At 52.0% G+C, this 24,991-nt stretch overlaps 2 protein-coding genes and 1 long non-coding RNA gene across 3 annotated transcripts; 2 read left to right on the top strand and 1 right to left on the bottom strand.

Moving 5' to 3' along the window:
- The first annotated feature begins 5,766 nt into the window (after positions 1 to 5,766).
- Positions 5,767 to 9,440, top strand: Dlx2 (distal-less homeobox 2). Its single transcript, XM_048426029.3, has 3 exons — positions 5,767 to 6,791; positions 7,241 to 7,425; positions 7,909 to 9,440. The coding sequence occupies exons 1-3, from the start codon at positions 6,383 to 6,385 to the stop codon at positions 8,311 to 8,313; spliced, it is 999 nt and encodes a 332-aa protein (XP_048281986.1). The 5' UTR covers positions 5,767 to 6,382; the 3' UTR covers positions 8,314 to 9,440.
- A 5,567-nt stretch (positions 9,441 to 15,007) lies between these two features.
- On the top strand, positions 15,008 to 22,317 carry LOC148118728 (uncharacterized). The gene is made up of 2 exons (XR_015735869.1): positions 15,008 to 15,310; positions 19,733 to 22,317. It is a non-coding gene; the product is annotated as an uncharacterized LOC148118728 (long non-coding RNA).
- Dlx1 (distal-less homeobox 1) lies at positions 18,818 to 23,961 on the bottom strand. Its single transcript, XM_048426195.3, has 3 exons — positions 22,650 to 23,961; positions 21,799 to 21,998; positions 18,818 to 20,596 (listed from the first exon to the last, which is right to left on the bottom strand). Exons 1-3 carry the CDS (start codon positions 22,960 to 22,962, stop codon positions 20,342 to 20,344), a joined length of 768 nt encoding a protein of 255 aa, XP_048282152.1. The 5' UTR covers positions 22,963 to 23,961; the 3' UTR covers positions 18,818 to 20,341.
- Between the last annotated feature and the right edge of the window lie 1,030 nt (positions 23,962 to 24,991).

Below are 24,991 nucleotides of genomic sequence, written 5' to 3'. Positions count from 1 at the left end.
ACCACACTCAGACACTCCCGAGACTTGCAATAAAGTTCACTTCAAATCAGAGAGAAGAGCTAGCTACTAGCTGACCAAAATTAGCCATAGAGGTTTTGGAGGACTGAGAACTTATAGAGAGACACAGGAAGTAGTAGGGTGGGGCTTAGAAAGATTCTTGGCCCTTCTGGACAGAGGAAGAAGAGTGAGAGGAGGTCGTTGGTCACTTCTCCTGATCGTTCAGGTTCTTACCCCATACCTAATAAGGTAAGGAATAGTTAGATAAATGCTTCACTAGGGAAAGATGTAATTCACAGTCTGTGGAGTGTGAGTTTTGATCAGACAAACTCCCATACAAGTACGTGTTTACACAAGAAAATTCTCCCAGATATTTCCACCAGGGCCAAGTCATCTGCAGAACTGAAGGAGAAAGAGAGTTGGAAAGAGACTCAACTCAGCCTGAGACAGTAGAGATTTCTTTGGAATCCAGCGGCATGCGTGGTTACGTGTGAATTCAGGGGAGACTAGGCAGGGGTGGCCAGCAGAACTCACACAATCAGAGGCAGCAGGTGGCCTGCTCTAGAGCTCACAGCACTTGTTCCCAGATTTCGTGTTTAGCGGATTAAACACCAAACTGAAGCACAGAGAAATAACATTAAGTTTCCTCAAGATCATATAGGTAACGAGTGTCTAAGTTAAGATCTGAGCCCAGAGCTCATGCTTAATAACCACTGTATATATTAACTCGAAAAGTATCAAAAGAAGAGAAAAAATAGTTTTCTTTCTCTTGGGGTACTAAAGGAGAAGGGAGGGCAGGAGAGACTTCACACAGAATTTCAAACTTCTGCCTCTCAGTGCTAAAGTTCTTTTTTTTTAAATATTTATTTATTATGTATACAATATTCTGTCTGTGTGTATGTCTGCAGGCCAGAAGAGGGCACCAAACCTCATTACAGATGGTTGTGAGCCACCATGTGGTTGCCGGGAATTGAACTCAGGACCTTTGGAAGAGCAGGCAATGATCTTAACCACTGAGCCATCTCTCCAGCCCCAGTGCTAAAGTTCTTGTGTTCAGCATTCACTAGTCCCAGTGTGAAAACAAAATAACAGACTTAAACTTTCCGAACCAGAGGTGAGAACAGTCGTAAAGGGTGAGGGGAGTCGGAGAGACAGTGAGGGGCTTGATGCCGAGCTGACCACCTGATCTAGACCCCTGGGACCCTCCCCGCCCCGTGGAGGAAGAAAATCTACTTCCTCATTTGCCCTCTGACCTCCACACCTGTGTGGGCAGCCCCCCTCTCGTGAAGACAAAATAAGTGGAAAGTTAAAGCGGGGAGGGAGCCAGAGAGATAGCTCGGCGATTAAGAGTACTTGCTCTTCTGGGGGACCCAGACTTAGCTCCCAGCACCCACACTACAGCTTCCAGCTACTCCCTGTCCTGGGTGGTTGTGTGTCAACTCAAGCTGGAGTCCTGACAGCAGAAGGAGCTGCAGCTGAGGAAACGCGACCATGAGATCCAGCTGTAAGACATCTTTCTAGTGATCGATGGGAGAGGAGAAAGCGCATGGTGGGTGGTGCTATTCCCAGACTGGTGGTCCAGCTCCAGGTTGAGCAAGCCATGGGAAGCAAGCCAGTCAGCAGCCTCTCTCCAGGGCCCCTGCCTCAGCTCCCGCCCCCAGGTTCCTGCCCTGTTTGAATGCCTGTCCTGACTTCCTTCAATAATAAACAGCAATATGGAAGTGTAAGTCAAATAAACCCTTTCCTCCCCAACTTGATTTTTGGTCATGGTGTTTCACCACAGCAATAGTGACCCTAACTAAGACAATCACCCTGTCTTTCTCAAATAATCTCAGCTAAGGCAAATGGGATTGCTTTGAACCCACAAGTTCCACACCAGTTGAGGCAACACAGTGAGTGTCTCCAAATGAAATAATTGAGCAGAGCTATGCAAAGTCAGTTGCCTGCACCCTTCTCCGTCTTCAAAGAGGGGGGCAGAAGCAGCTCAAGGGGGACATCTCCAGGCTTGGCACCTGAACTGACTGGCAAAAGTCCAGAGCTCCAGGCAGTCCTGCGCTCCTGCATCCCCAGAACTGACCACCAAACTGACCCCTAGAACATAACACTGAACCAAGTCCTGGGTTCCGGTCCACTACCTCTGCCCTCCCTTCTCTCATGTCTACCAGAAGGCCTCTTTATTCCTAGATGAGAAAAATAGGGCAAGGCCCTTGCTCCATGGCCACTGCAAAAGAAACCCCAAGGGGCCTAGACCCGAGAAGGTCTCAGAGGGTTTACAGGTAAAGCTGGCGGTGGACCGGGAACTTGCAGGGGTGTACTGCCGACAATCCCAGCAGTCAGGAACTGGGGCGCACCCACAAAGTCTCCTCGGTAGTGCAAGCCAATAAAGTCCCTTTTTCCAGATCCTATGGGTCAGCACCTCTCCTTGCATTAAAGTTCAGCAATGGAGTGGAATGGGTAAAAGATGAGATTGCAGAGACAGAAATCCGGGGACCCAATGATGCTCGCTCCTACCAAGTTTCTTCTAAGTTCTCCCAGCTGGCTGGTGCCGTTACTGCTGCTGCTGTTGGTGTGTGTGTGTGTGTGTGTGTGTGTGTGTGTGTGTGTGTGTTAGAGAAACCAAAATGAGAAGGTCAGGATTGGAAGGTTCTCAGAAGACAAATCCCTGCCCTTTTCCCCCACAACCTTGAGTTCTAAGACAAAACTCAAAAGAATTAGAAATTGAAGGTCTCTAGAGCTACTTCTGTTGGGATGGTAATACACCACACACACACACACACACACACACATGCACACGCACCTATGCATGCACACATGCACCACACACACACACACATGCACACGCACCTATGCATGCACACATGCACCACACACACACCACACACACACATGCACACGCACATACGCATGTACACATGTAACACACACACACACCCTGCCCCAAAGCATCACCTCTGGAGCCAGCAGCACAGAAAGCTTCACCCTGAGTCCCTGACCAGAGAATGGGGAGTCAGGCTGGCCATGGACTGTGAAGATCAATCCGGAGGCACCTCTGGGGCCATTCTTTCCTTGATCGCACCTCTCTGCTCAGTGCAGGACACCCGGTACACACGCGGAGGCTGGAGGCGAAAGCCCTGGGTCAAGAGAAGTTGAGGGAATCTGGGCCAGCAGGGAGGCACGGACTGAGAGCCCTGAGTGAACCTGACCTCTCTGGCTTGGAGTCTCAGGAGAGCCTGCGTGTTTGAGGCTTACCCAAAATGCGGATTCGTGCTGTAGCGAAGGGGAAGACAGGCAGCTGCTGCGACAAAATACACAGTTTCCTTGGATCCAAGAGCCTCAGTGTTCACGGCTACAAATGGAATGGGTGGATCAAGCCAGTCGCCTACAGCTTTCGGAACAGGCTCCAAAATGAGATGTGTTGAAACACAGGACGTCTGAATTGAGACACCTACCTGCCCTCTACGAGGTCCAGGCATAATAGAAGAACTCTGAGACTAAGAGTAGCAACTGACCGGAAAGAGGGCTCACCATGGCAGAGGAGCAAACCAGCCTCATTCAGATAGCTCCAAATTCATCCTCCTAAGTCCTATGTCTACAGAGCTGAGCGCCTCTCCTCAGAACTGAGGACCAAAGTGTAAAACAGCAATGTCAATCGATACCTTAGGGTCCTTGACTTCAGATCAAAGTAGCAAAACCTACTAGGCATTTTGATAAAACAATTAGATACTTTGGGGAAACCTAGATTTGGGGGGTGGGGCTCGCACGTGCACATCCAACTCACAGCACTCAGAGGTGGAGACAGGGTGGTTATGAATTTGAAGTCAGGTTAGTCTACATAGCAAGTTTCAGGCTAGCCTGCACAACATCCTGAGATTTTTGTCTCAAGAAAACAAAACGAGTTAATGAAACAAGACCTAAATTTGTGTCTCCCTTATCAGGAAAGTTCAAGCCTGAGGGTTTTTATTTTTTTTCTAGAAATACAGCTCCTGGCTCAGCTTCCACACATTATGTCCACTCAGGCTCACTCATCTTGTTCCCGAGATAAAAGGGGGCTCCCATTTATTCCAGAACCTGACTTATTGGAGGGTGGAGAAGAAATAAAACGCAGAAAACGTGCCACCACCAGATAGCCTGCAGGACATCCTTGGGGTGGCAACAAGGGGCAGAGAAAGGACGACTACATTTTAATTTTTATTTTTCAATGAATTGTTTTCCTGTATTATGGCAACAGCAACTGTTGTGACAGAGGACTGGGATTTGAAATAAAGTCACTAAAAGGCAATCTGGATTAAAAACCATGAGGTACCATTGGCGCACACAAAAGCAACAGGGAGCAGTTTAAAGTCAATGCCAGTCGGTCTGGTGCAGGCGAACCCCACTGGGGAACTGGGAACTGAACGGAACGTTTCTAATAAACTCGTTTTCCCCCATCTCCAGGCCTTCCTTAACCAAGTGACTAAGAACTAAATCCAGGCAGACTGGAAGGCGCATTACCTGCCTTATTATTCCGCTGTGTGAATGCTGGAGTTTTAATTACACACTTGCTTTTTCTGGGGAAGACCAAAGATCGTATTTTTTAAAGTATCAACTTGTTTTCCATTAGGCCGCTGTTGTAACAAGTTCTTTCAGCGACATGTTATGTCTTTAGGAAGGGATGCTTCAGATGGCGCGCACTAGCACAATTTTGTGGCTTTTAATTACTATTTTGTTCTTTTGGGGGGTTTCAGAGGCTGGCGCCTGGGCGTGATTAGACTGTCTACCAGGCCTGTAGCAACCTCGTACACTGCCCACCAGGTGGCGCCACAAAGCAGGCGCTATCGCAAAATCTTCGGACTAGGGAGTCCACTAACGAGAGTGTTCATCACTTTCCCACTGAAAACCCCAATAACCAGAAAGAGAGAGAGAACAGAGACAGAGAGAGACACACAGAGAGAGTCAGACAAAGAGACGGAGAAAGACAGAGAGAGGGAGAGGGAGAGGGAGAAGGAAAGGTAGAGGCAGAGAAAGAGAGAGAGAGAGAGAGAGAGAGAGAGAGAGAGAGAGAGAGAGATCACTTTGACTTAATCAAAAACAAAACCAAATCCCCAGAGAAGAAAAAGAGGAGTAAGGCCCTAAAACACACAAAAAAAAAAAAAAAAAAATGTAAAATTGAGTTCGGCACACGAAATAAAACTTTTTATGTTTACTGTTTTTACATCAAAAAAGCATGCTAAGTGTGATAGTGAATCTTGATAAATCTCTAACATTGCTTCAGTATTTTTTTCATTCCGTTTTCGTAAAAGCACCGATTCAAATGACTTTGGAGGCTGTCTACTCTGGCCTACCTTTCTCAAAGAAGAAACCTCAGGCTCGCTCGCCCAGCCAGTTGCTCAGCCGCGCATCATTACTTGAGGCCTTTATGTGAACAAGGAAAAGTGATTTCAAATACATTATTAGTAATAATACCTTTGGGCTTATAGAGCTCTTCTCTCAAGCAACGAGGAAAAACATTAAATATTATCCAATTAATTGTCTAATATCTCTGTGGGTTGGTTGGGAAGCGTGTATTATTATACGCGGTTTATGGATAATTTAAATCAATTGACCGTCAGGTGCCGAGTGGCTGATGAGAATAAGTGCCAGACACTTCGAGGAAACGTGTCCAGAGGAATAGGAGACAAAGCTGGCTCGGCCCTCCGCCTGCCTTTATTTGATTAACGTGACCACGGACAAGACGTAAATCGTTAGACTTGGCTCTTGCAAGCAGAGTAGCGTGGGACCACACTTCTTCCTCTGTGACCAGACGCTTTCTGTCCTGCTGCGGGACTCTAGCTCTCTAGCCAGCTCTAGGTCCGGTGCTCACTTTCTAGAGTGGTCTTAGCATTCACCCACCGCCGCCGCCTTGCCCGCCACGTGACACGGGTCCCCTGGCTGCCGGGTCGCGGACTCCCGGCGCCCCGCGTCCCATTCCTTCTGATTGGCTGTTGCTAGGTGACGTCGCCTGTAGTCACGTGACAAGTGTTAAATGCCCACCCTGCAGGAGCCCGCCCGGCAGACAATCGTAAAGCTGCTCGGGGGTCGCTCACCTGCTCCCGCCTCTTGGAGCCCCTACCGGGCCTGACCACTCCTGCCCCCTCCATTGCCCGCCCCCTGCCCGTGCCGGGCCTGGAGCCGAGAGGTCCGAGAGGCCGGGGAAGGATGCGGCCAGCAGCTGCAGTCCCGAGCCACGCACGGTGATCGCCTCCTCCAGGGGAGGAGGCGCCTAGACCGTTGCCTCATTTCTTGTTTTCCTCTCCCTCCCCCCCCCCCGTAATTACGTTGGCTGCTGGAAGGGACCTGGAGAGACAGAGGAGGCGTCTCGCATCCCCCTCTCGCCCGCCACCCGTGCTCTTTCCTGTCCCGGGTCAGGATGACTGGAGTCTTTGACAGTCTGGTGGCTGATATGCACTCGACCCAGATCACCGCCTCCAGCACGTACCACCAGCACCAGCAGCCCCCGAGCGGTGCCGGCGCGGGCCCCGGCGGCAGCAGCAACAGCAGCAGCAGCAACGGCAGCCTGCACAAGCCCCAGGAGTCACCAACCCTCCCGGTGTCCACAGCTACCGACAGTAGCTACTACACCAACCAGCAGCACCCGGCGGGCGGCGGCGGCGGGGGGGCCTCGCCCTACGCGCACATGGGCTCCTACCAGTACCACGCCAGCGGCCTCAACAACGTCCCCTACTCCGCCAAAAGCAGCTACGACCTGGGCTACACCGCCGCGTACACCTCCTATGCACCCTACGGAACCAGTTCGTCCCCGGTCAACAACGAGCCTGGTACGCATAACGCTGGCATCTAGGGTGCCAAAGTCGGCCTGGCCACAGGGAGGGACCGGGTAAGCATGGAGGAGGACAGTCCGGAGATCTAGCCTTGCACCCTGTCCGCCACCTCCTCCTCCTCCTGGCCTTAATTCTACCCAAACTCGAACAGCCCGCGAGTCACTGTTTCTGTCCCTCGGCGCTCCGCAGGCCAGAGCCGGTGGGCTGTCGGGTTGAGTGGTGTTCGGTGCATGCTTCTGGGGCGGCGCGATTCCTTGTCGCCTGCCTCCGGTCCTCTCCCGCACAGGTCTCCCCGGTCTCTGTAAGGTTCCGTGGCCGGGCCAGTCTGCGCGCGCTGCAGTTGCAAAGGCCGCCTCCAGGCTCCCGCCAAGTTCGCACAGGCCTGGCTACGAACTTTAGGACCCCGGGGTTGGACGGTGGGTGCTCACGATCTCTTTTCGTTGCAGACAAGGAAGACCTTGAGCCTGAAATCCGGATAGTGAACGGGAAGCCAAAGAAAGTCCGGAAACCACGCACCATCTACTCCAGTTTCCAGCTGGCGGCCCTTCAGCGGCGCTTCCAGAAGACCCAGTATCTGGCACTGCCAGAGAGAGCCGAGCTGGCGGCATCTCTGGGCCTCACCCAGACTCAGGTGGGCGAGGTGGGCGAGGTGGGCGAGGTGGGCGCTGACCTGGTTTAGTTGGGAAGCAGGCGCGTTCGGGATGACTTTTCAAAAGTATATTTTCGTGTGTGCGTTCTAGCAACATAAACTTCTAGGCCCAAAGCTAAAAATAAAAATACAAAAACTCAAAAGGGGCCGCCTCGTGGGAGGAAAGAAAAGGACCCGGGTGGACGGAAATCCAATACTATGTCGTCTTTTCACTCGCCACTGACAACGCGGGTGACATAAATGACCCCCTGACACCGCAGTACGTAGATCTCTGGTCACGTAGAGCTCAGACATCAGCTTTTTGAGATTTCCTAAAGCAGCCTGGAGCAGCAGGGCCCAGAGGCCCGGCAAGTACCCAAGTTGCTCAATGGCCGCCCCTAACCGGCCGCCCGCCCCTAATCTGCCAAACCTCCCGCCCAGGTTCCTGCACTAAAACCTCAGGTGCTTTTCCTTTTTTCTACAAAGGTCAAAATCTGGTTCCAGAACCGCCGATCCAAGTTCAAGAAGATGTGGAAAAGCGGTGAGATCCCCACGGAGCAGCACCCAGGAGCCAGCGCTTCTCCACCTTGTGCCTCGCCACCGGTCACGGCGCCAGCCTCCTGGGACTTCGGCGCGCCGCAGAGAATGGGGGGCGGCGGCCCGGGCAGCGGTGGCAGTGGCCCGGGCAGCTCTGGCTCCAGCCCGAGCAGCGCCGCCTCAGCGTTTCTGGGCAACTACCCGTGGTATCACCAGGCTTCGGGCTCCGCTTCACACCTGCAGGCCACCGCGCCACTTCTGCATCCCTCGCAGACTCCGCAGGCGCATCACCATCACCACCACCATCACCACGCAGGCGGGGGTGCCCCGGTGAGCGCCGGGACGATTTTCTAACCCGGAGGAAACGGCGCCAGAGACTTGAGAACTGAGACAAACGGTGTTCTTCAGCACGCGCCCCATAGCTAGAGGCTCGATCCTACCAGTCCGCGACCGCCACCCAGCCTATACTGGAAGTGGCGGCGACTGCGGGTGGCCCGTCACGGGTCCACGTCTCGCAATGCCACGGAGCAGCCAGAAACAAGGAGGTCTTCGGGGATCCTCTAGTGTCAAGCTCGGCGGCCCTGGCCGCAATTCCGACATGAGCCCCGGCCGCTTTTAGGCCCACTTCGGGCTTGTCGCCCCTTCCCAGCCCTCATAGCGTGATCCTCAGGGTCCTTAGTCTCTCTGGGCCCTGAGATGGGTCAGGCACAGGGACGCCTAGCCCGCCCTCGAGGCTTCCCGGCTCTCTGAGGTTCCTTTCTCCTCGCCTGCCCCAGGGCTCAGCTCCAGTCAGCTTCGGTTATTGACCTCCCAGGTCCTGCCCTCCCCCCCCCCCCACGTACCCAATGACCCCCAGAATACCACCGGTTTTATTTTCTCTCTCTCTCCCTTGCTGGGGGCGGCAGAGGGTGGTTCTCAGCCCTCACAACCCAGATCCCTTCCCGTTTTCCCCAGTAACACTCCCACAGCTCCCCATCCATCACCAGTGGACTTTTTTTATTTTTATTTTTTTAAAAGTTTAGGTGCCTTTGCGGATGACCTCATTTTGAAGTTTAAAAAAAACTGATTTTTTTAATATGTGGACACTGCAAAAAATGTGTTTAAATTATCTTTTTTAAGATGAATTAAGGACTATTAGCCTAGACTTGGACACAGAGTTTGTAAATAAGGTGTCTGTGCAGAATTTCCCACATTTATTTGTATAAAATTCCTCATCTTTTCGGACTTTTTTGTAAACCCCCCAGTTGTGAAAACTGCAACTTAGCAGCGACCTCAGCAACCCCTTCGTTTTATTTTTTTCCCTTTGAAAATTTTTCTCAGTTAAATTAAGCTACTGATTTGAATTTGTTTTTATCTTGTCCTAAAGTCTTTGTTCTTGAAATGCAAGGTATTTGGGGGTTATTTATTACAAAGCAACATACTCTTAATGTTGATTTTACAATATGAAGAGATTATTTAAATAAATTATTGTTTTCATTGGAGTGTGTGCTTTTTCCTTGGTGCCAGGGTTCCCTCGGCTCGGACCTTAAACGATTACCCGGCCCAGAGTCGGATGAACAGAACTTCACGTTTGCGTCTTTCCAAGGCTTCGTTGGCCATGAGATGCGCACAAGTCCGAGACCGGCGTTTGGGCCTTGGTGAAGGGTTCAGCTCCTCCCCCGCCCGAGTCCGCGCGCGGTTCTCCAGCCTACGGCGGCGCCGTGACTCACTCAGCGCCGGGCCGCTCTTGCCTCCGCCCGCCTGGTCCCTCTGGCGCCGGCGCCACCGCCCAGCGCCTGGGCGGTCTGCGCCGCCACCGCGTCCTCGGTGCTGGCCAGGCGGTGCACCCGAGCCGCCGCGGGCGACCGTCTGTTCGGGACCTAAGCTCTGCAACAGTCTGGAATCAGACTCCTGCAATGGTCCCTCCCTCCATTTGCCCCCGAGGCCCTTTGGGAGCTGGCTGATCCCAGAACTCAGTGAGTCACCCTCGTGAAGCACGGTTGGCTGCTTTGGAATGCTGGGCAACCCCTGCGTGCAGTGCTGCGCTGGTACACACATACTCGTGCCTCAAACACACGCAGGCACTCGCTCTTGTTACACGTGCTGACACAAATTCACAAACACGCAAAAGCATCCGCAGCGGCAGAGCGGGTGCACACTGTTGTGGAGTGGCAGTCTTGCACCTCACACTCTTGAAGAGCAAAGTTCCGCCCAACACTCAACTCGGTCGCCCAGGACCAGCTCCAAGCTTCGGAAACGACCCTGCTTTCTGGCACTCCCTGCCAGACTCGAGGGTAGATGTGTAATGCGGGTCTAAGCTAAAAGCCTGTTTCCCTGAAAGCGCTGGAATCTGCAGTTCTCCCTTGGCGTCAACCACTGACTATGTGACCTTGGGCAACCCTCTTGGCCTCTCTGTGTTGCAGTTTGCAGATTTCTAAGATAAGAGAAATAATAACAGCTACGGCTCAGAATAGTGAGCAACTTAATGAACCCTTAATGAGGCAATGATGTAACAACGCCTGGCATGTGATAAGCACTAGATAAATTTTTGGGTATTTTGTAGTTAGTATTACTGTTTTTCTTTTTATCACAATGCTTCAAATCGGAGGGGCTTTATTTAGGAAGTTCGGTATTACTAAAGAGACCTTTTCTATTTCGTCTTGAGCGGAAGCCTTGAGCCTCTGATCCCTTTCTACAGGGAGCTTGAACTTCTGCCATTCCCTGCAAGGGATCAGCTTCTACAGGGAGGAAGTAGGGCACAGACCAGAGAATCCTGTTTGCAATATTCAGGCCTCCTCTCCTCCAGTTTATGTGGGTCATCCACGTATCTTCAACTCATCTTTAGTGGAGGAGGAGGGGAGGCGGTCGTGAAATGGAGGTGACTTCCCGGACTCAGTGGCACCATCCTGAAACGAATATTGTCAAATTGGTTTGGGGCCTGCTCAGAGTGACCCGGGATGGGCACTGGAAATGAGGGGGCTCAACAATTAAGAACGGTCTAGGGTTTTGAGCTTTCCTATCTAACTACTGCCTATCAAAACCCCATTTCTTAACCACCCCGTTTTCCCCCACTTCCAAATTCTACTTTGTGGGGTGTGTGTGTGTGTCCCCATCCATACGCGCGCCAATAACTGGTACCAGTCTTTCTTTTGGGGTTATGCCCTCCCCTCCTTGGCGCGCACTCCCCTCCCTGGCTCCTGAAACTAGCCGGGAAAGACGGGGCAGTAAATTGGCTGGTGTCGAGGATCTGCAGCAGACAAGATGATTAAGAGGCCTACGCCGGAGCGCCCCGGGCAGGGAATGTCAGCCCAAGTTGGAATCACGCAACAGGCCTTGGCATGAGCCGAGCCTGGGAGCCGGGAGGGCGGGCGGCCCCTCTCCGGGGTGGGCCGAGGCCCCACAGACTCGCCGGAGTCACCGAACCTGGCATTCGGCGGCGGCGGGGTCGTACAGGGCCAAGAAGTGCCTTTCGACCGGCGGCAGGCAAAGGAGGGTGCAGGGACCACGGGGAAGGGGGCGTTCCCGCGAACAAGAAGGGCCAAAGAGGTCGCAAGGATGCACCCGCGTTCTAGAAGTGAGGGGGCGGGGAGGCGGAGGGGTGAGCTGGGCGGGGGGGGGGGGGGGGGAGAACAAAGCCCGGCTCCAGGAGGTGGGGGCCGGCTCCAGCCCCGCCGGGGGCGACGCGCTGGCAAGCCTTTCTCACAATCTCGGGGCCCGACTGGAGACGCCAAGCCCTGTGATCAGCCCGCCGAAGCGGCAGACACCCCCCCCCCCCCGGTACGGCGCGCTCGCGCTTACTTGCGCTCCCCCAAAGCCGGAATGAAAAATGGAAATGGGAAGCAGCGATTTCGGCTCTCTGCACTGGGAAACCAGCCGCGCTTGGAACACACATAAATCTTAATTGTAATCCCCTTCCATTTACTCGCGTAAAATATCAGACCAGACACAGGATATGACAAGAGATGGGAAGCCGGGTCGGGGTGGGACCTAAAGGGTGCCGGCTCTTTCCCGCGCCACACTCCCGAGGGGCTCCCCTCATTCCCATACTAGGGCAACAGTGACGGCAATGAATTCTACTGAACCAGTTGCGGGCGACCAGGAGATCACCAGCACTTCTGCTCCACTTTTAGGCCCTCGCTCCTTGAGCGTCCTGCTGTTGGGCCGGGGCCGGTCAAATAGTTTTTGCATAGAAACCCTCTAGTTTGGCTTGAATTCCCAGCTCCGAGGTTGGGGAATGGCCGGAAGGAGAGCGTAAGCATCCCAGGCCTCATCAGCCAGGTTGCAATGTGGGACCGTTTAGAAGGCTTCCCCGTCGGCCTGCTTTCAGGATCACTTGTGAAAATTGTGAATATCCGTGCCTAGTAAGGATTTCCGAGACTGGTGAGGCAAGTTTGGGGGAAGTATCAGGTTTACTGGGGGCGGAGAGAGCGGGAGAAGGTTGAAGGTTTGTTTACAAACAGTTCTCAGGCCCAAGAGGCAGAAAGAAAGGGAGTATAGAAAACGAAGAGCTAAAGCGAAGCAGCGTTTGCTCTTCCTGCCTGAGAACCTTCTTCCCAGCTCCTAGGACCGCAAAGAAACCGCCTTTCCTTTTCTAAAAGCAGGACAGCACGTACACAACCCCAGAGCAACTGCTCAGCTCCCGACCCACCGGCTCTTGCTCAAGTCTCCAGCCCGCCCCTTTGCCTCCGGGGAAACAGCGACCGCCAGTGGCTTTAGCCTATTTAGGGTCAGATTTTTGAGAATCAAACTACCGATCTTTTCCTGAGATGAACACCGACACTCCCTTTTTATTCCACGTTGGAGTCGGAGTCTCCGAAGCAGTTGAGTGTGGCTCTCGACTCGGGACCATCTACAGTAAGACCCTAGCTATGGGACTAGACTCTCCCCAGACTAGCAGTCTCTCGGTGCAGCGACACCCAAATCAGCCCTAAGAAGACCTCCTCACGGCAAGTCTTCCGTCCCCTCCTGGGATCTGCCTGGAGAGCAATCTCCAGCCTACATCACACAAACACACCCCAGTGCAGACGGATTGTAGAGGCCCACACCCCTCCGAAGCCCCCTCCTCCGCCCCCCGCGCTCCAGGAGTTCCCCTAGCGGGGACGGGTTTGGCAGTGATTGCCACATTACAAGACGTTACATTCCGCCCTGGGGCCTCCGGTTAAGAGACAATGTGTTTCAGAAGATTGGGGCGGGAGGAAGCAGCCAGGTCTTAGGAGCAGCCACTTGGCGCCTCCACGTGAGAATGGAGAGTCTCCAGACAGATTCTTCTCTGGGGTCGCTCTAGCCTACGACTTCTCACTCGTCCTCCCTGGCCAAAGCACAAACACTGCAGTGTTATAGCATTTCTAGTACCCTCCAGAGTCTTGGGGTCCCGATGTCACTGGTTAGGTCATGTCTTAAATCGGGCCCTCGCTCTAAGAAACAAGAAAGGTGCAGGGAATGTCCCCAAGTGGGACCAGAGCTGTGGCAGAAGGCTTACAACTTCACGCAAGGAGAGGCGAGAGGTGGAAGGGGCTCGAAGGGTGAACCTAAGCGATCTACTTGGGCCAGCACAGACCAAGCCGCCGGTCTTTTCACACTCCACCCTCCTCCGGATTTAGACCCCACAGTCTCGGACACCGTAAAGGTGAAACCATTGCTCCCCCAAACATTGGGGGGGGGATGCAGCCTGCTCAGAACCCCAGCAAAGCTAAAGTTGGCTACTTTTGCCGGGCGTCTAGTTGTTCCACCTCCTGGGGGACACTCCCCCGCCCAGCCTCCTCCCTCTGCAGGCCTGGCCTCGGCTTCTTAAAGTCGCAGGGTGTCTCAGTGCCCTAGAGAAGCACCGCCCAAGTGGGGAGTAAGTGTCTTGGGGGGTTGAGGGGGAGTGCTGCAGGGTGCAATCTCGGGGCCGTGAAGACAAAACAAAAGCCCAGGTGGTCGAAGGGCGGACTTGGAGGACCCCTAGCGCACACCTTTCTTGCCCCTCCCTCTGTAAAGCTCCCCAAACCGCAGCTCTGGGGACGTAGGCACTGGGAGGTCACCGGCCTGTTTCAGAAGGCGACCTCTCCGGGCGCTACTCCCTAAGTAAGCGCGTACACATCCCCCACCCCGTGCCCCCCGGGCGCAGGCCGTCCCACCCCAGAGCCAGCCGAGCTGCTCTGTGGAGGAGGTGAAAGAATCCGGAAAAGGGGCCCATTGGAAAAGGGAAGGGGGGGGGAGAAGAAAGAAGAAGTGAAATGGAAGTGTTGGCCCCAGGGGTGGGGTGGGGTATTGGTCCAGTGACTTTCACAGTGGCTGCGGGGGGGAGGGGGGGGGGAATCGGCCTGAGACCTCCCGGGAGTCCCTGCTGCAGAGAACACGCTACGAGGAAAAGGATTCGCTTCTCCACACATTCTCAGGGGGTAGAACAGTGAAAATTTGTCTTGGGTGGTCAATTTCCTCATTTGCCCCTATTAAAACAAAAAGCCCAAGAAATTCAATTAAAGCCACCCTGGCCAAGGCGCTATTTGAGGCTTGAATGTCTCCCCTAAAGCTGCAGCAATCATGTGGCATTAGACACTTCCGGAATCCTATAGCCAACCTGAAAAATCCCAGACCCCCTTTTCCCCTAATTTTTGCTCTGATCTGTAATTTTATCCACATTTGCACTAGTTTGAGCATTCTGGCTCTCCCATCTGAAAGCCTGCAATTACTATATAATTCTTCGCAATTTCAGATGTCCTAATATGGACTGTAATTTTTGCGCAAGACAATTTCCTGCTATTTCAAGCATCAACATTGTCAAAGTTGTATGTACATAATAAATGGGAATATCAATGCATAGTTTTTAGCATAACATCTTGACTCCTCGATAATTATATCCGTTCGGAGCCTACGCAGAATTAGCCTGAATTGCATGGTAACTGCCGCTGCTTTAAAATTTTTAAAAATTACTCATAATTTTCCCAAAGATTACCAAGATCTCGAGTGCACAATGTCATCAGCGTAATGAAGAGTAAACATTTATGCTAATAATCTGCAATTTTTTTCATCAGCTATAAAGACAGAGGCTATATAGCCGAAATTTTCAGTTCTATTCTGCAAGCTCAGAGATGCAAAAAGCCTGCGGCGCTCGGAGGAGCCTGGTCCTGGGGACCTCTTTCCCCCACTCATACTCTCGGGATAGGAAGATGGGACTGGGGAATTCTTTTTGGTTTTCTGGATTTGTTTTACTCTGGTTTTGGTCGGTTTTTGCATTTTCCTATTTTTCCTAGTTTTTTCCTTTTTTTTTTTTTTTGTTTTTTGCCTTTTCTTTCCTGTCATTCTCTCAGCCAAAAGCCGCCTTCGACCCTTTTGATTTGATGTAGCAAAGAGTGTGTGTCCAGATTATCTGAAATTGACACTGAAGAAGGTAAGGGTGGAAACCGGTTTCAGAGGGATGGAAGGCTTCGCGGTGCTGCCGCGGGGCTCCCGCTCCGGGAGTAGGAGGGTGGGGGGAGTGATTATGTATGCACCAGCTAATTCTTCCATCAAAACTTCTTGTCAGCGATGTCAGGAGTATTTTTTCCCCCTTTTTATAAAAACACTTGATGTTTCAGGAAGTGTTAATCCCTGAAGATGGGGTGGGAGTGAGGGAGGGGGTAGGGAAACGATGGGTGGGGGTGCTAATGTTTCTTGAGCCTAGAGAAGCACCCTCTGGAGCCTTTTGCTTTTCCACTTTGGAATTGGGGTTTGCTGTGAAGTTGGGGGCGGGAGGAAGGTTTCTATGGGCAGGAGAGAAAGAGGTCGACGCTGTACTGCATTAGATGGAGGCTCAGATGGCCATGGGAGCTAGGTACCAGAAAAGTTTGCTTTAGTCTTTGATTTTAAGGGTCTTTAACCCAGGTGAGAGGACGGCACAGCAGATAGCTCTGCAAACGGACTGTCAGAAGATGTAGGGAGAAGGAGGTGAATACTAGGTTGCAGATTTATGGGGGTAGGGTCACTGACTGTTACTTTCTGACCAATTTTTCTTGATCTAATAATATCCAGTACTCAGACCTTTCTCCTTTCTCGGAGAAAGAAGATGACAATTCCTTCAAGGGGAGAGGTTCAGTTAGTTTCTTCATCTACAAACAAATTCACATGTTGGGGTATAGAAGTGGAAGGGATTCTGAGGACTTTTTTTTTTTTTTCTTTTTCTGGTGCTTATATGTAGTATAGAATCAGAACCATCTAACCTGAACCAGGTGCAGATCCCTGGAAAAAAAAGAAATAAAAACACAGCCTAGTGATCAGTGAGAGCAAGCTATGGACTATAAAATGTTTTCCAGTTTTGTCTTTTTAAAAATATTGCCGAAATGGAGGCTCTGGGTTCTGCCACCAATAGACTCACCACTCATTGGGCCACTCAGACCACTCCAAACTATTGAACCACGGCCAGTGAGAGGGTTGGGACTGTGCTTCTGCCCCACCCCCACTCCTACCCCCTTTTAGAGCTAGTATGTGTGAGAGAAGATATTAAAGAGGTATCTGTTGTTTAGCAATTTTGCTAAGTCTGTCTTCATTACTTTGCCGCTGTGCATTTGCTAATTTGGAGGCCTGGCCATTGACAAGCTTGCTCCATACACCTGCAAGCAATTTGCCGGCTCCGGTACCGGAGAATTGCAGAGATGGCAGCTCGCACCTATTTGATTTTTTTTTTTCCTTTTCTCAATGCACAGCAAATTTGGCTTTCAGTGCGTTATCTCTTTTGTTAATGCAAAAAGATTCCCTGGGCGAAAAAATTGCTCATAATTACCAGAGAGATGGGGAAACTGCATTAGAATAAATAAACCTGAAATTACTGTAATTATGTTGTGTTTGATGGGCCCGGCTTGTAATCAAGAAGAGAATACAGTGAAATGATGCTGACCCTCTTGGGTTTGCAGCTGTACGCGCACTTTGGGGTCTTTTTTTGCAGAAAAGAGTCATTTTGATAATCATTAAGCTGTGTGTAACCTATTTCAGAAGTGTTTTAAAATGAGGTTCACATTTTTTGAACAAGGGAAAAAAAATCCCAAAATTGCATTTTGCCATTACAGACTCATGCATAAGGAAAGGTTGTGTTTTCTATGTGACAATTGTTAAGACATAATATTCGAAATCAGTGTTTAATCATTATAATGAGGTATTGTTTAAATATAACCACCTTTAGATTATTCATAGTTTAATTAATATACTCATTATGAAAATCTTTGAATCAGATATTTGATGAACTACTTGTCAGTAACAAGGCAGCATTAATTAGGCCTATATTGAGATTAACATTTTTAAAAAGTACAACCGCTTATAATTATAATAGAGCCCTAACTAAACACCGCCTTCCTTGAGCTAAAACTAATAATTTCTCTATTTGAACTGTTAGCAAGAGATTATTAAATTAGTATAAGCTAATATCTCAAAGTATTAAAATCGGCTTGACCAAACAGATTTTGTCTGTGGCTTGAGCATTTGGGCTGTCCTCTGGTGGACTGAGATGAGTGGGAAGAATCTCACACCTAGAGAAGCCACCTTTCCCGGGGAAACTGAATCCAGGCCTGGCTAGCTCAAGCTTCAGCACGCACTCCTAGCCTTGCCTGAGAAGTTGTTTCCCTCAGTTTCAATCCGGTTCTATCTAGTACCGTCTTGATCTGATCCCACTCCTGAGCGCCACTTGGTTCGACACCGCAGGGGGGGGGGGGAAGTCCCAATTTTAGTTCCCGAGTGGGCATCGAAGTCCCCAGCTTCACCCAGCCCAACCTCCTGGTCCTCTCCCATTAGACGCTCCCCCCCTCCAGCCCCGCCACTTCCTCCTCCCCTTCCCAAAGGGCGTCGGAAGAGCTCCGCGCATCTGATCTTTCACCAGCACCAATTGAAAAATGGGTGCTTGTCACAACACAGATCATTGCCTTCCAGGCTCTGCTCCCCACCGCGCGCCGGAAAGGGCCCCCCAAAGGCGGAGGGCCAGCCCCCTCGGGTAGCAGGCTGGTGCTAGGGAAGCAGGAATCGCGCAGAACCAGCCATCCGGGCCTACTGGGGCTGGGGCTGGGCTGGGGCTGGGCTGGGGCTCAGGCCCTCAGACAAGCAAGGGTTTTAGTCTGGTTCTACCCTCTGGGAGTCACTGCTCTTTTGAAGCAAACTTAACCCTAGCGCTCCACCATAGGGAGCTGTTCTCAGAACGGACCCAGGCTGAGGTGGGAACGATGTGAGCGACTATGGTCAGCTCTTGGTCTCAAAAATCACCTAAACCCACTGTGCTCTGGCATTTCCAGTTCCTGAGTACGGAGAGAGAAGTCCCCAGGCATTAAACAAGAATGGGTCTTTTTTTGCCCTGGAAGGTTTTGGGTGACTCCCTGAGACTATGTCCTGTCCCCAGGGACCTCAGTGATTGATTGGGGCGGTGGCTTGGAAGACAAACGCTTCCTGCCCCTGCCAAGACGCTATCCTGTGCCTGCAGTCAAGCGAAATCTGGCAGGTCAGTTCCCGGAGGAGGCTGGGGCAAAGCAGGGTGCCTCTTTCCAGGGTTCTTGAGAAGTGACCGCTCACCAGGAGAGGACTCCTGTCTCCTAAGTCTGCTGCACGTGGGTTCTGTTTTTTTTTCTCTCTTGGCAGTCTTTCGGTTCCTGAGCCCACCTCTGGGGCTCAGTCCTAAAACACCTGCTCCTGAGCCGAATTCACCAACCCTCTCTAGGCATGTCATTTCTTCTACCTAGGCAAGGATCCCAGGTGGTTCTGCTAGGGGAGAGGTAAGGGACTAGGCCTTTGAGCACCCCTTATAGACCTTAGGATGATATTTTGATGGCATAGTAAGGGTCCCCAATTTGTCCCTAGTAAGTAGATACACCTATGGCAATGTACTAAAGACGAGAAGGTGGGGGGCACCTTCTTTCCCTCCACACAGCACAGGACACAATGACTCTTTCATGAAATCATAATTTTACTGTCTCAAAGAAACTTTATAACTTATTTACAAAGTTCCCCACCCCCCAAGATACAAAGCAATAAGTTAACATTCTCAATATAAAACTAAACTTTGACATAGAGAACACAAAACACGGTTGGGTTCCATTGGTCACATTTTCCAAATTTCACAAGTAAAATGTCAAGATTCTCATTTCACAAAGCATCGGGTTTACAGCCACACACATCAGAACGGAAAGAAGCTAAGCTTGTGCAACATGTTTACAGAACAACAATAATAATTAATAATAATAACAATAATAATAATAATATGTACAGCAATTAGCTCCTGCACCAGAGACTGTGCATTCAGGGTGATGACTTGGGTTCTGTGGTCGAGCCACTGGGGGTTGTTGGTTAAAGTTGCTCCTGTCTTACTTCAAAGAAACCTGGAATTGGGGGTGCTTTTGCAAGACTGATTTTTCTCCAAGGACCATTGGTCCTCTCTTTTGCTGCCCAGAGTATGGTTTGCTTCCTGGCCGGGTGTTCTGGTCCGAGGGAGCCTGACAAAATCCTGATGGTTTCACTTATCTTTCTTTTGTTACTTCGTTCTTTCTTTTGTTACTTCGTTCTTTCTTTTGTTACTTCCTTCTTTCTTTTGTTGTTTATTTTAATAATTTGGGGCATGTAAAATGTAAATCATTCTGCTTCCATCACTCCATTCCAGCAAAGTACAAACGTTCCTGTGCACCCCAGAAACCACTATCCCCCTCCTTGCCCCCCTTTCCGGTGTATTTAAGGTAAATAGTGTTGGGACAGCGCCCACTCCATGCTCCAGAGAACCTGGAGTTGGCCAACACTCAGTGTCAGATAAAGTTTGTTTTTCAATAAATTAACCCCCCTCCCTCTGATTTTCCCCCATTTCCCAAACAAGCTACACAGGTGTTCAAGCAGGGCCCGGAAGAAGACCTAAAAGGAAAAAGCGGTTCAGGATTCGATGATAGGCTGCCGGCAGACCGGTGTGGCTCAGACCTGGTGACTTTTTGGAGAGGCCGCAGAATGAGGACAGCAGACACACGAGGACCTTGACTCAGCGCACAGACAGTGCAAAAAGGAGACAAAGACAGACAGAACCGAAAAAAGAGCATTTCCCCCACCACCACCACCACTCCTACATATATATATATATTTTTTTTTTCCTGATAGTCTCACAAAGCTGAGAGTCTGGTCGGGTCCAGCGTGTTGTCTTGTTGCTCCTTCTCCAGTGGCCATGCCTGCTTTGAGGCCACTCCGCTGTCACCGCGTGGCCCAAACCAGGTTCGGGCCAAGAGTTGGAAATTCACTGGGCCAGACCTTTAGGGGCTCCGAGAAGGCGACAAACCCTCTGCCTTCGCAGTTCCTTTTTCTTTCCTTTTTTCCCTTCCTCACCTCGGGGTCCTTCTCCTCCTGGCCCAGGGCACGCGAAAGAGTGGAGGGACCTGGAGGCGGGAGGGGCCGGGCCAAGGGAGATGGGAAGGAGGCGGGTGTGTGCGAACTGATAATCTCACATGAGTTGAGGCTGCTGCATAGCTTCTTGGTGCGCTGAAGGATACCATGATGTGTAGCTGGGGACGTAGGAGCCTGCGCTGCTGCCGGAGCCCTTCCCAGAGGAGGAGTTCGGATTCCAGCCGGGTGGCACGGGTGGGGAGCCGGCAGACAAGGCCCTGCCATTCGCCAGCGCGCTGCCCTCCAGAGCTGCCCCGCCTTGCTTCATCAGCTTCTTGAACTTGGAGCGTTTGTTCTGGAACCATATCTTGACCTGCAAATTGGGCAACAACGTGACTGGTCTGTGACCACTGAGCCTATCCAGGCCTGGGGACGAGGGAAGTGACTGGTCAAGAGAATAGCCGCCCTCCTGGCTCTGCCGAGGCTGGCAGCTCCAGGCTAGAGGGGCAGAGACCACCGCCAGTCCCCGAAATCCCCCTGAGAGCCAGTCTCAATCCTGCCGCCGAGGTTGCCGATAGTCCCCGCCGCTGCTGAAAGCCCTTAGAGCAGCTCTCAAATACCGGGGTGGGGGTGGGCTAAGACGGCAGGGGAGTCCCAGGCCTTAGCTTGCTAGTCAGTGACAACGGGGCTGCTGTTTATGGAAGACCTCTTGCATGCAAAACAATGCAATATCAATAAAGAAAATTAAAGCCTAGGTAGGAATGGAGGACATCTATTTACAATTAGACCAACCTTTCTTTTGCACAGAACTTCCTGCCTTTGAATAAGTTTAAGAACTGGTGGAGGAAGCCACAGCCAGTTTGTTCAACTTTTCTTTAGACTCGGTCCAACTTTTTTTCCCTTTTAAGCGTATTTGCTTTCCCCAACTCCAATCCAAATCTAGAGACAGACTTTGGAAACCGTGTCCACTCCGACTTGAATGCTTAGGAACCTGCCCCACAGTCTTAGAGTAAAGCAGGAAGAAAAAAAAATCTCAAATGCATATATATTTTTTTCTCTCTCCGCAGGATCTAGGACTTGGGAAAGGGCAGGGGAAAGGATCCTCCTCTGCCCTGTGAGAAGGAGGAGGTGCAGGGAGATTTAGGCTTAGGCCCAGGATCCAAGTGATTAGCCACACACTTTAAAGGCAAAGGAGGATTAAATCCCCCTTCTATTGTTCCAGTTGTTCCGGCACGTGTGACCTCAGAATCTCCAAACAAAACCAGTGGAGAAATCTTTTCTGCTCCCTGATCAGAAGTCCAGAGACCGAAGAGCAGGCGGCCTGCAGGTCAGAGTAGGGTCCGAGCTAGGGCAGACAACATGTGGAAGGAAGGGGAGCCGCTGAAAGTCAGAGGTGGACACACCATACACACACACACACACACACACACACACACACACACACACACACACACACACTCACTCATGCACGTACAGTGACACCTCCAACCAGAGGCCCAGGGAACAAGAAATTCGAAGCCTGCGGCTCAAACCAGCGCGGGAAGCGTGTTTGGCGGAGAGGCAGCGGCCAGGTACCTGAGTCTGTGTGAGTCCCAAGGAGGCCGCGAGCTCCGCCCTCTCAGGGAGAGCTAGGTACTGAGTTTGTTGGAACCTCCGGTTCAAAGCCTGCAACTGCAAACTGGAATAAATTGTCCTGGGTTTACGGATCTTTTTCCCTTTGCCATTAAAGCGCACTTCACCGCCTTCCACTACGGTGCTCTTCTCGGAGTCCGCCCCTGGAGGGACAACAGAAGCAGATACCCTTGTTAATTCTGAACTGCTTTTAATTCGGAGGGACGAGAGTGAGTGTCTATGGACGGGTTGGTAGAGGCAGGGTCCGGAAAAGAACAGAAACCCTGAAAGACTGCAAAGGGTTCCTCAAGGTCCGAGTGCAGGTTCCTGGCTGCTGCAGACAAAATTGGGCCGTTCCCAAGAGCGCAGCTATTGCCTTTGCAGGGAAAGTTTGCTATTTTTGCAGGCGGTAGTTGAGGTTTAATTACCCTTAATTGCATACATTGTTTATAGCGCTACGCAATAAATAATTACCGAGACTAATACGTGCACATGTGGGTTTCTGTTTTCCAGCAGGGCATTGTGTGCTCGGCGCGTCGAGCGGCCCAGAGGGCCAGCCAGTGCCAGGAGAAGCGCTCGGATTTATCCTTTGCTGGACAGTTGTAAATTGAATTGACTTATAATTTTTTTTTCTTTTCAGTGACAAGGATCCATAGATTGATATCCGAAACCTCTACTACTTCCGCGCCTTCCCCACCCCCACCCACCTCTCTCTACCCCACTCTCCTCTCTTGTCTTCTCTCTTTCCTCCTCTTCTTTCCCTCTCTCCTAGTCTTCCCTTCTCTCCTCTCCTTGTCCCTGGCAAGCGCACGTACCTGGGTCCTCCAGGCGGCTCTGGGCGAGGCTGGCGCTGCCGGGGTAGGACTGCACGGAACTGATGTAGGGGCTGGACGCGTGGCTGCTGACCGAGTTGACGTAGGGGTAGCCCAGCGGTCGGGAGAAGGACGAGGCCGAACTGTAGGCACTGTCGGGTTGCGAATGGCCCGCCGAGTGTAAACAGTGCATGGAGTAGTGCCCGTGGGACATGGGAGAAGGAGACATTTGCTGGTTGGGCGGCCCAAACTCCATAAACACCGCCTTGCCCGACACGGGGCTGTTGAGACTTTCTGGCATGGTGGTCATGGTCATCTCTTCTCGCGGGGTCTGGGTGTGGGTCTTTCTCTCCTCTGCTTCCCTTTTGGGGGTCTCTATGTTTCTCAGGACAGGAAGGAACCCAATTTAAGCGGAACAGGGGTTTTCACTTTCCATTCATAAGAAAATGGAGTTTGTCTCTTTGAAAAGTCTAAGCATGATGCTGCCGAGCTCCCCAAACTCGGTTCAAAGCTTTGACTCAACCAAGGTCATAAATATTCATGAGCTGGTGGAGCTGATTGGTCGGCTCTCTTGCATAATCACCGGGGATTGGTCCGAAAAGCTCGGGCTCGGCTGGACTAGAGCGGGCGACGCGGCCCGGCCTGGGGAGAGTCTGGTCCACACGTCCCGGCCGGGGCTCGTCTGCAACAGAGCGCGCGGAGCGTGAAGCACAATGGGCTGCGGCGCCCGCGCTGGGACCTTGGAGGCCCGCGACTCCAGCCTCCCGCCTCCCTCGCGCGTTTCCCGCCCCAGAAACCAACCAGCGGCTCCCTGCCGTCGCCCTCCCCCTTGCTGTCCCCACCCTTCTCCCGCCCCCAATTCCTGGGACCCCGGACCACTTCTTCTCGCGGTCACCCAGTCCGGTGCCGAGCGCTGCTCCCGTCTGGCCGCGGTCTCTCTGGTTCGCGAGGTTGTGCACTAGGAGACAATCCAGGCAGCCAGCAGCCAGCGGTTCTCCCGAGCGTCCTGTGCCTAGCTCAACGCGCTCCAGGCCGCGCCTCCTAGGCCGGGGTCCTCTCGGCCACATCCCGGGGATCGGGGTTTGGGGGCCCTCCGGCCCAACTCACTCACTCGGCCGCCGCCCCGCCGCTGCCACCGCTCCCAGGGGCTTGCTCGCATCTCTCCAGGCCCGACTGGCCACTCCGGTTCCAGGTTGCACCGGTCTGATCAAAGAAAGCAGTGCGCGTGGAGAGCCAGGAACCCGCGCTTCTCCTCCCAGGAAAGGCGGCCGCACCGCCTCTCCCTCCCCCCGTTTCCCTCCCAACCTTCCTGTCTCCCCCCCCTCCCCTCTCCACTCCCCCTGAGCCGTGCGCCCGGGGCTCACTCGCCCCAAGGGCGCGGCGCAGCGTGAAGTCTGGGGACCTGTGGGCGCCTGGCGGCTGGAGCGTCGAACGCCCGCCAGGTGGTCATTTTCCAACCTCCTGGGGTCTGGCCCAGGACTACTTGGGGTTTGGGAGTCCTAGGGGGACGCCGAAACCCTCAGCAAATCCAGATCTGTGGTAGGCTCGAATATTTATGTATAGACATACCCCTCTTTATCGCCCAGTCTCTCTCCCTCACCTCCAGTGGCCAAAGCTGGCGCCTCCAGACCGGGGGTGCGTCGAGGGGCGCTGGTGCAGGCAAAAGCTGCCAAGGCGCTGTCTACCTCCGTATTGAAAAGTGCACAAAAGACCCTCTCGCCCCCACCCACCACTACTACCACACAGTCACCCCGCACGGCGCTGTGTGGCGCAAACTACGCTGGTTGCTAGGGACTGTTGGTTCCCAATCCCGCCAGTCCCACGATGAATCCCAAATTACTTTGTTAGGTAATTAGAAAGTGTTGATAATTATTTCTTTCATAATTTAGCGGTGTGACGGGGGACGGGGAAACGATCTTGTGAAAGTTCACACGTGCACACGTATTAGTTACTGATTCATTTGATTAAATGGTAGTCTCAAGTGCTCAGATCCGCAGCTGAAGGCGCCCCATTAGCATAACACTGATGTTTAATTTTCATACGCATAATTAGCCATATATTTAACACTAATAGCAACATGCAGCCTTTCAGCGTTAAACAGCCCGGGATTTGATCTGGCCTGAGCTGAACCTTCGCCACAGCACCTTCCCCTATCTGGAGTGCGCAGTGATCACAGGACAGACCTCTGTAATCAAGCACATTTTGGCAGAGGGGAACACCAATAAAAATGAACATTCAAAACAAATTACATCGGTGATGTTACAGATATGAGTACAGGGGGTTCTCTCTCTCTCTCTCTCCCCCTCTCCCTCCCTCCCTCCCTCTCTTACTCTATCTCGCTAACT

This window comes from Myodes glareolus, chromosome 21 (assembly GCF_982192425.1).
Source record: "Myodes glareolus chromosome 21, mMyoGla1.1, whole genome shotgun sequence".
Lineage (NCBI taxonomy): Eukaryota > Metazoa > Chordata > Mammalia > Rodentia > Cricetidae > Myodes > Myodes glareolus.
This window is presented reverse-complemented; position numbering and strand designations above follow the sequence as displayed.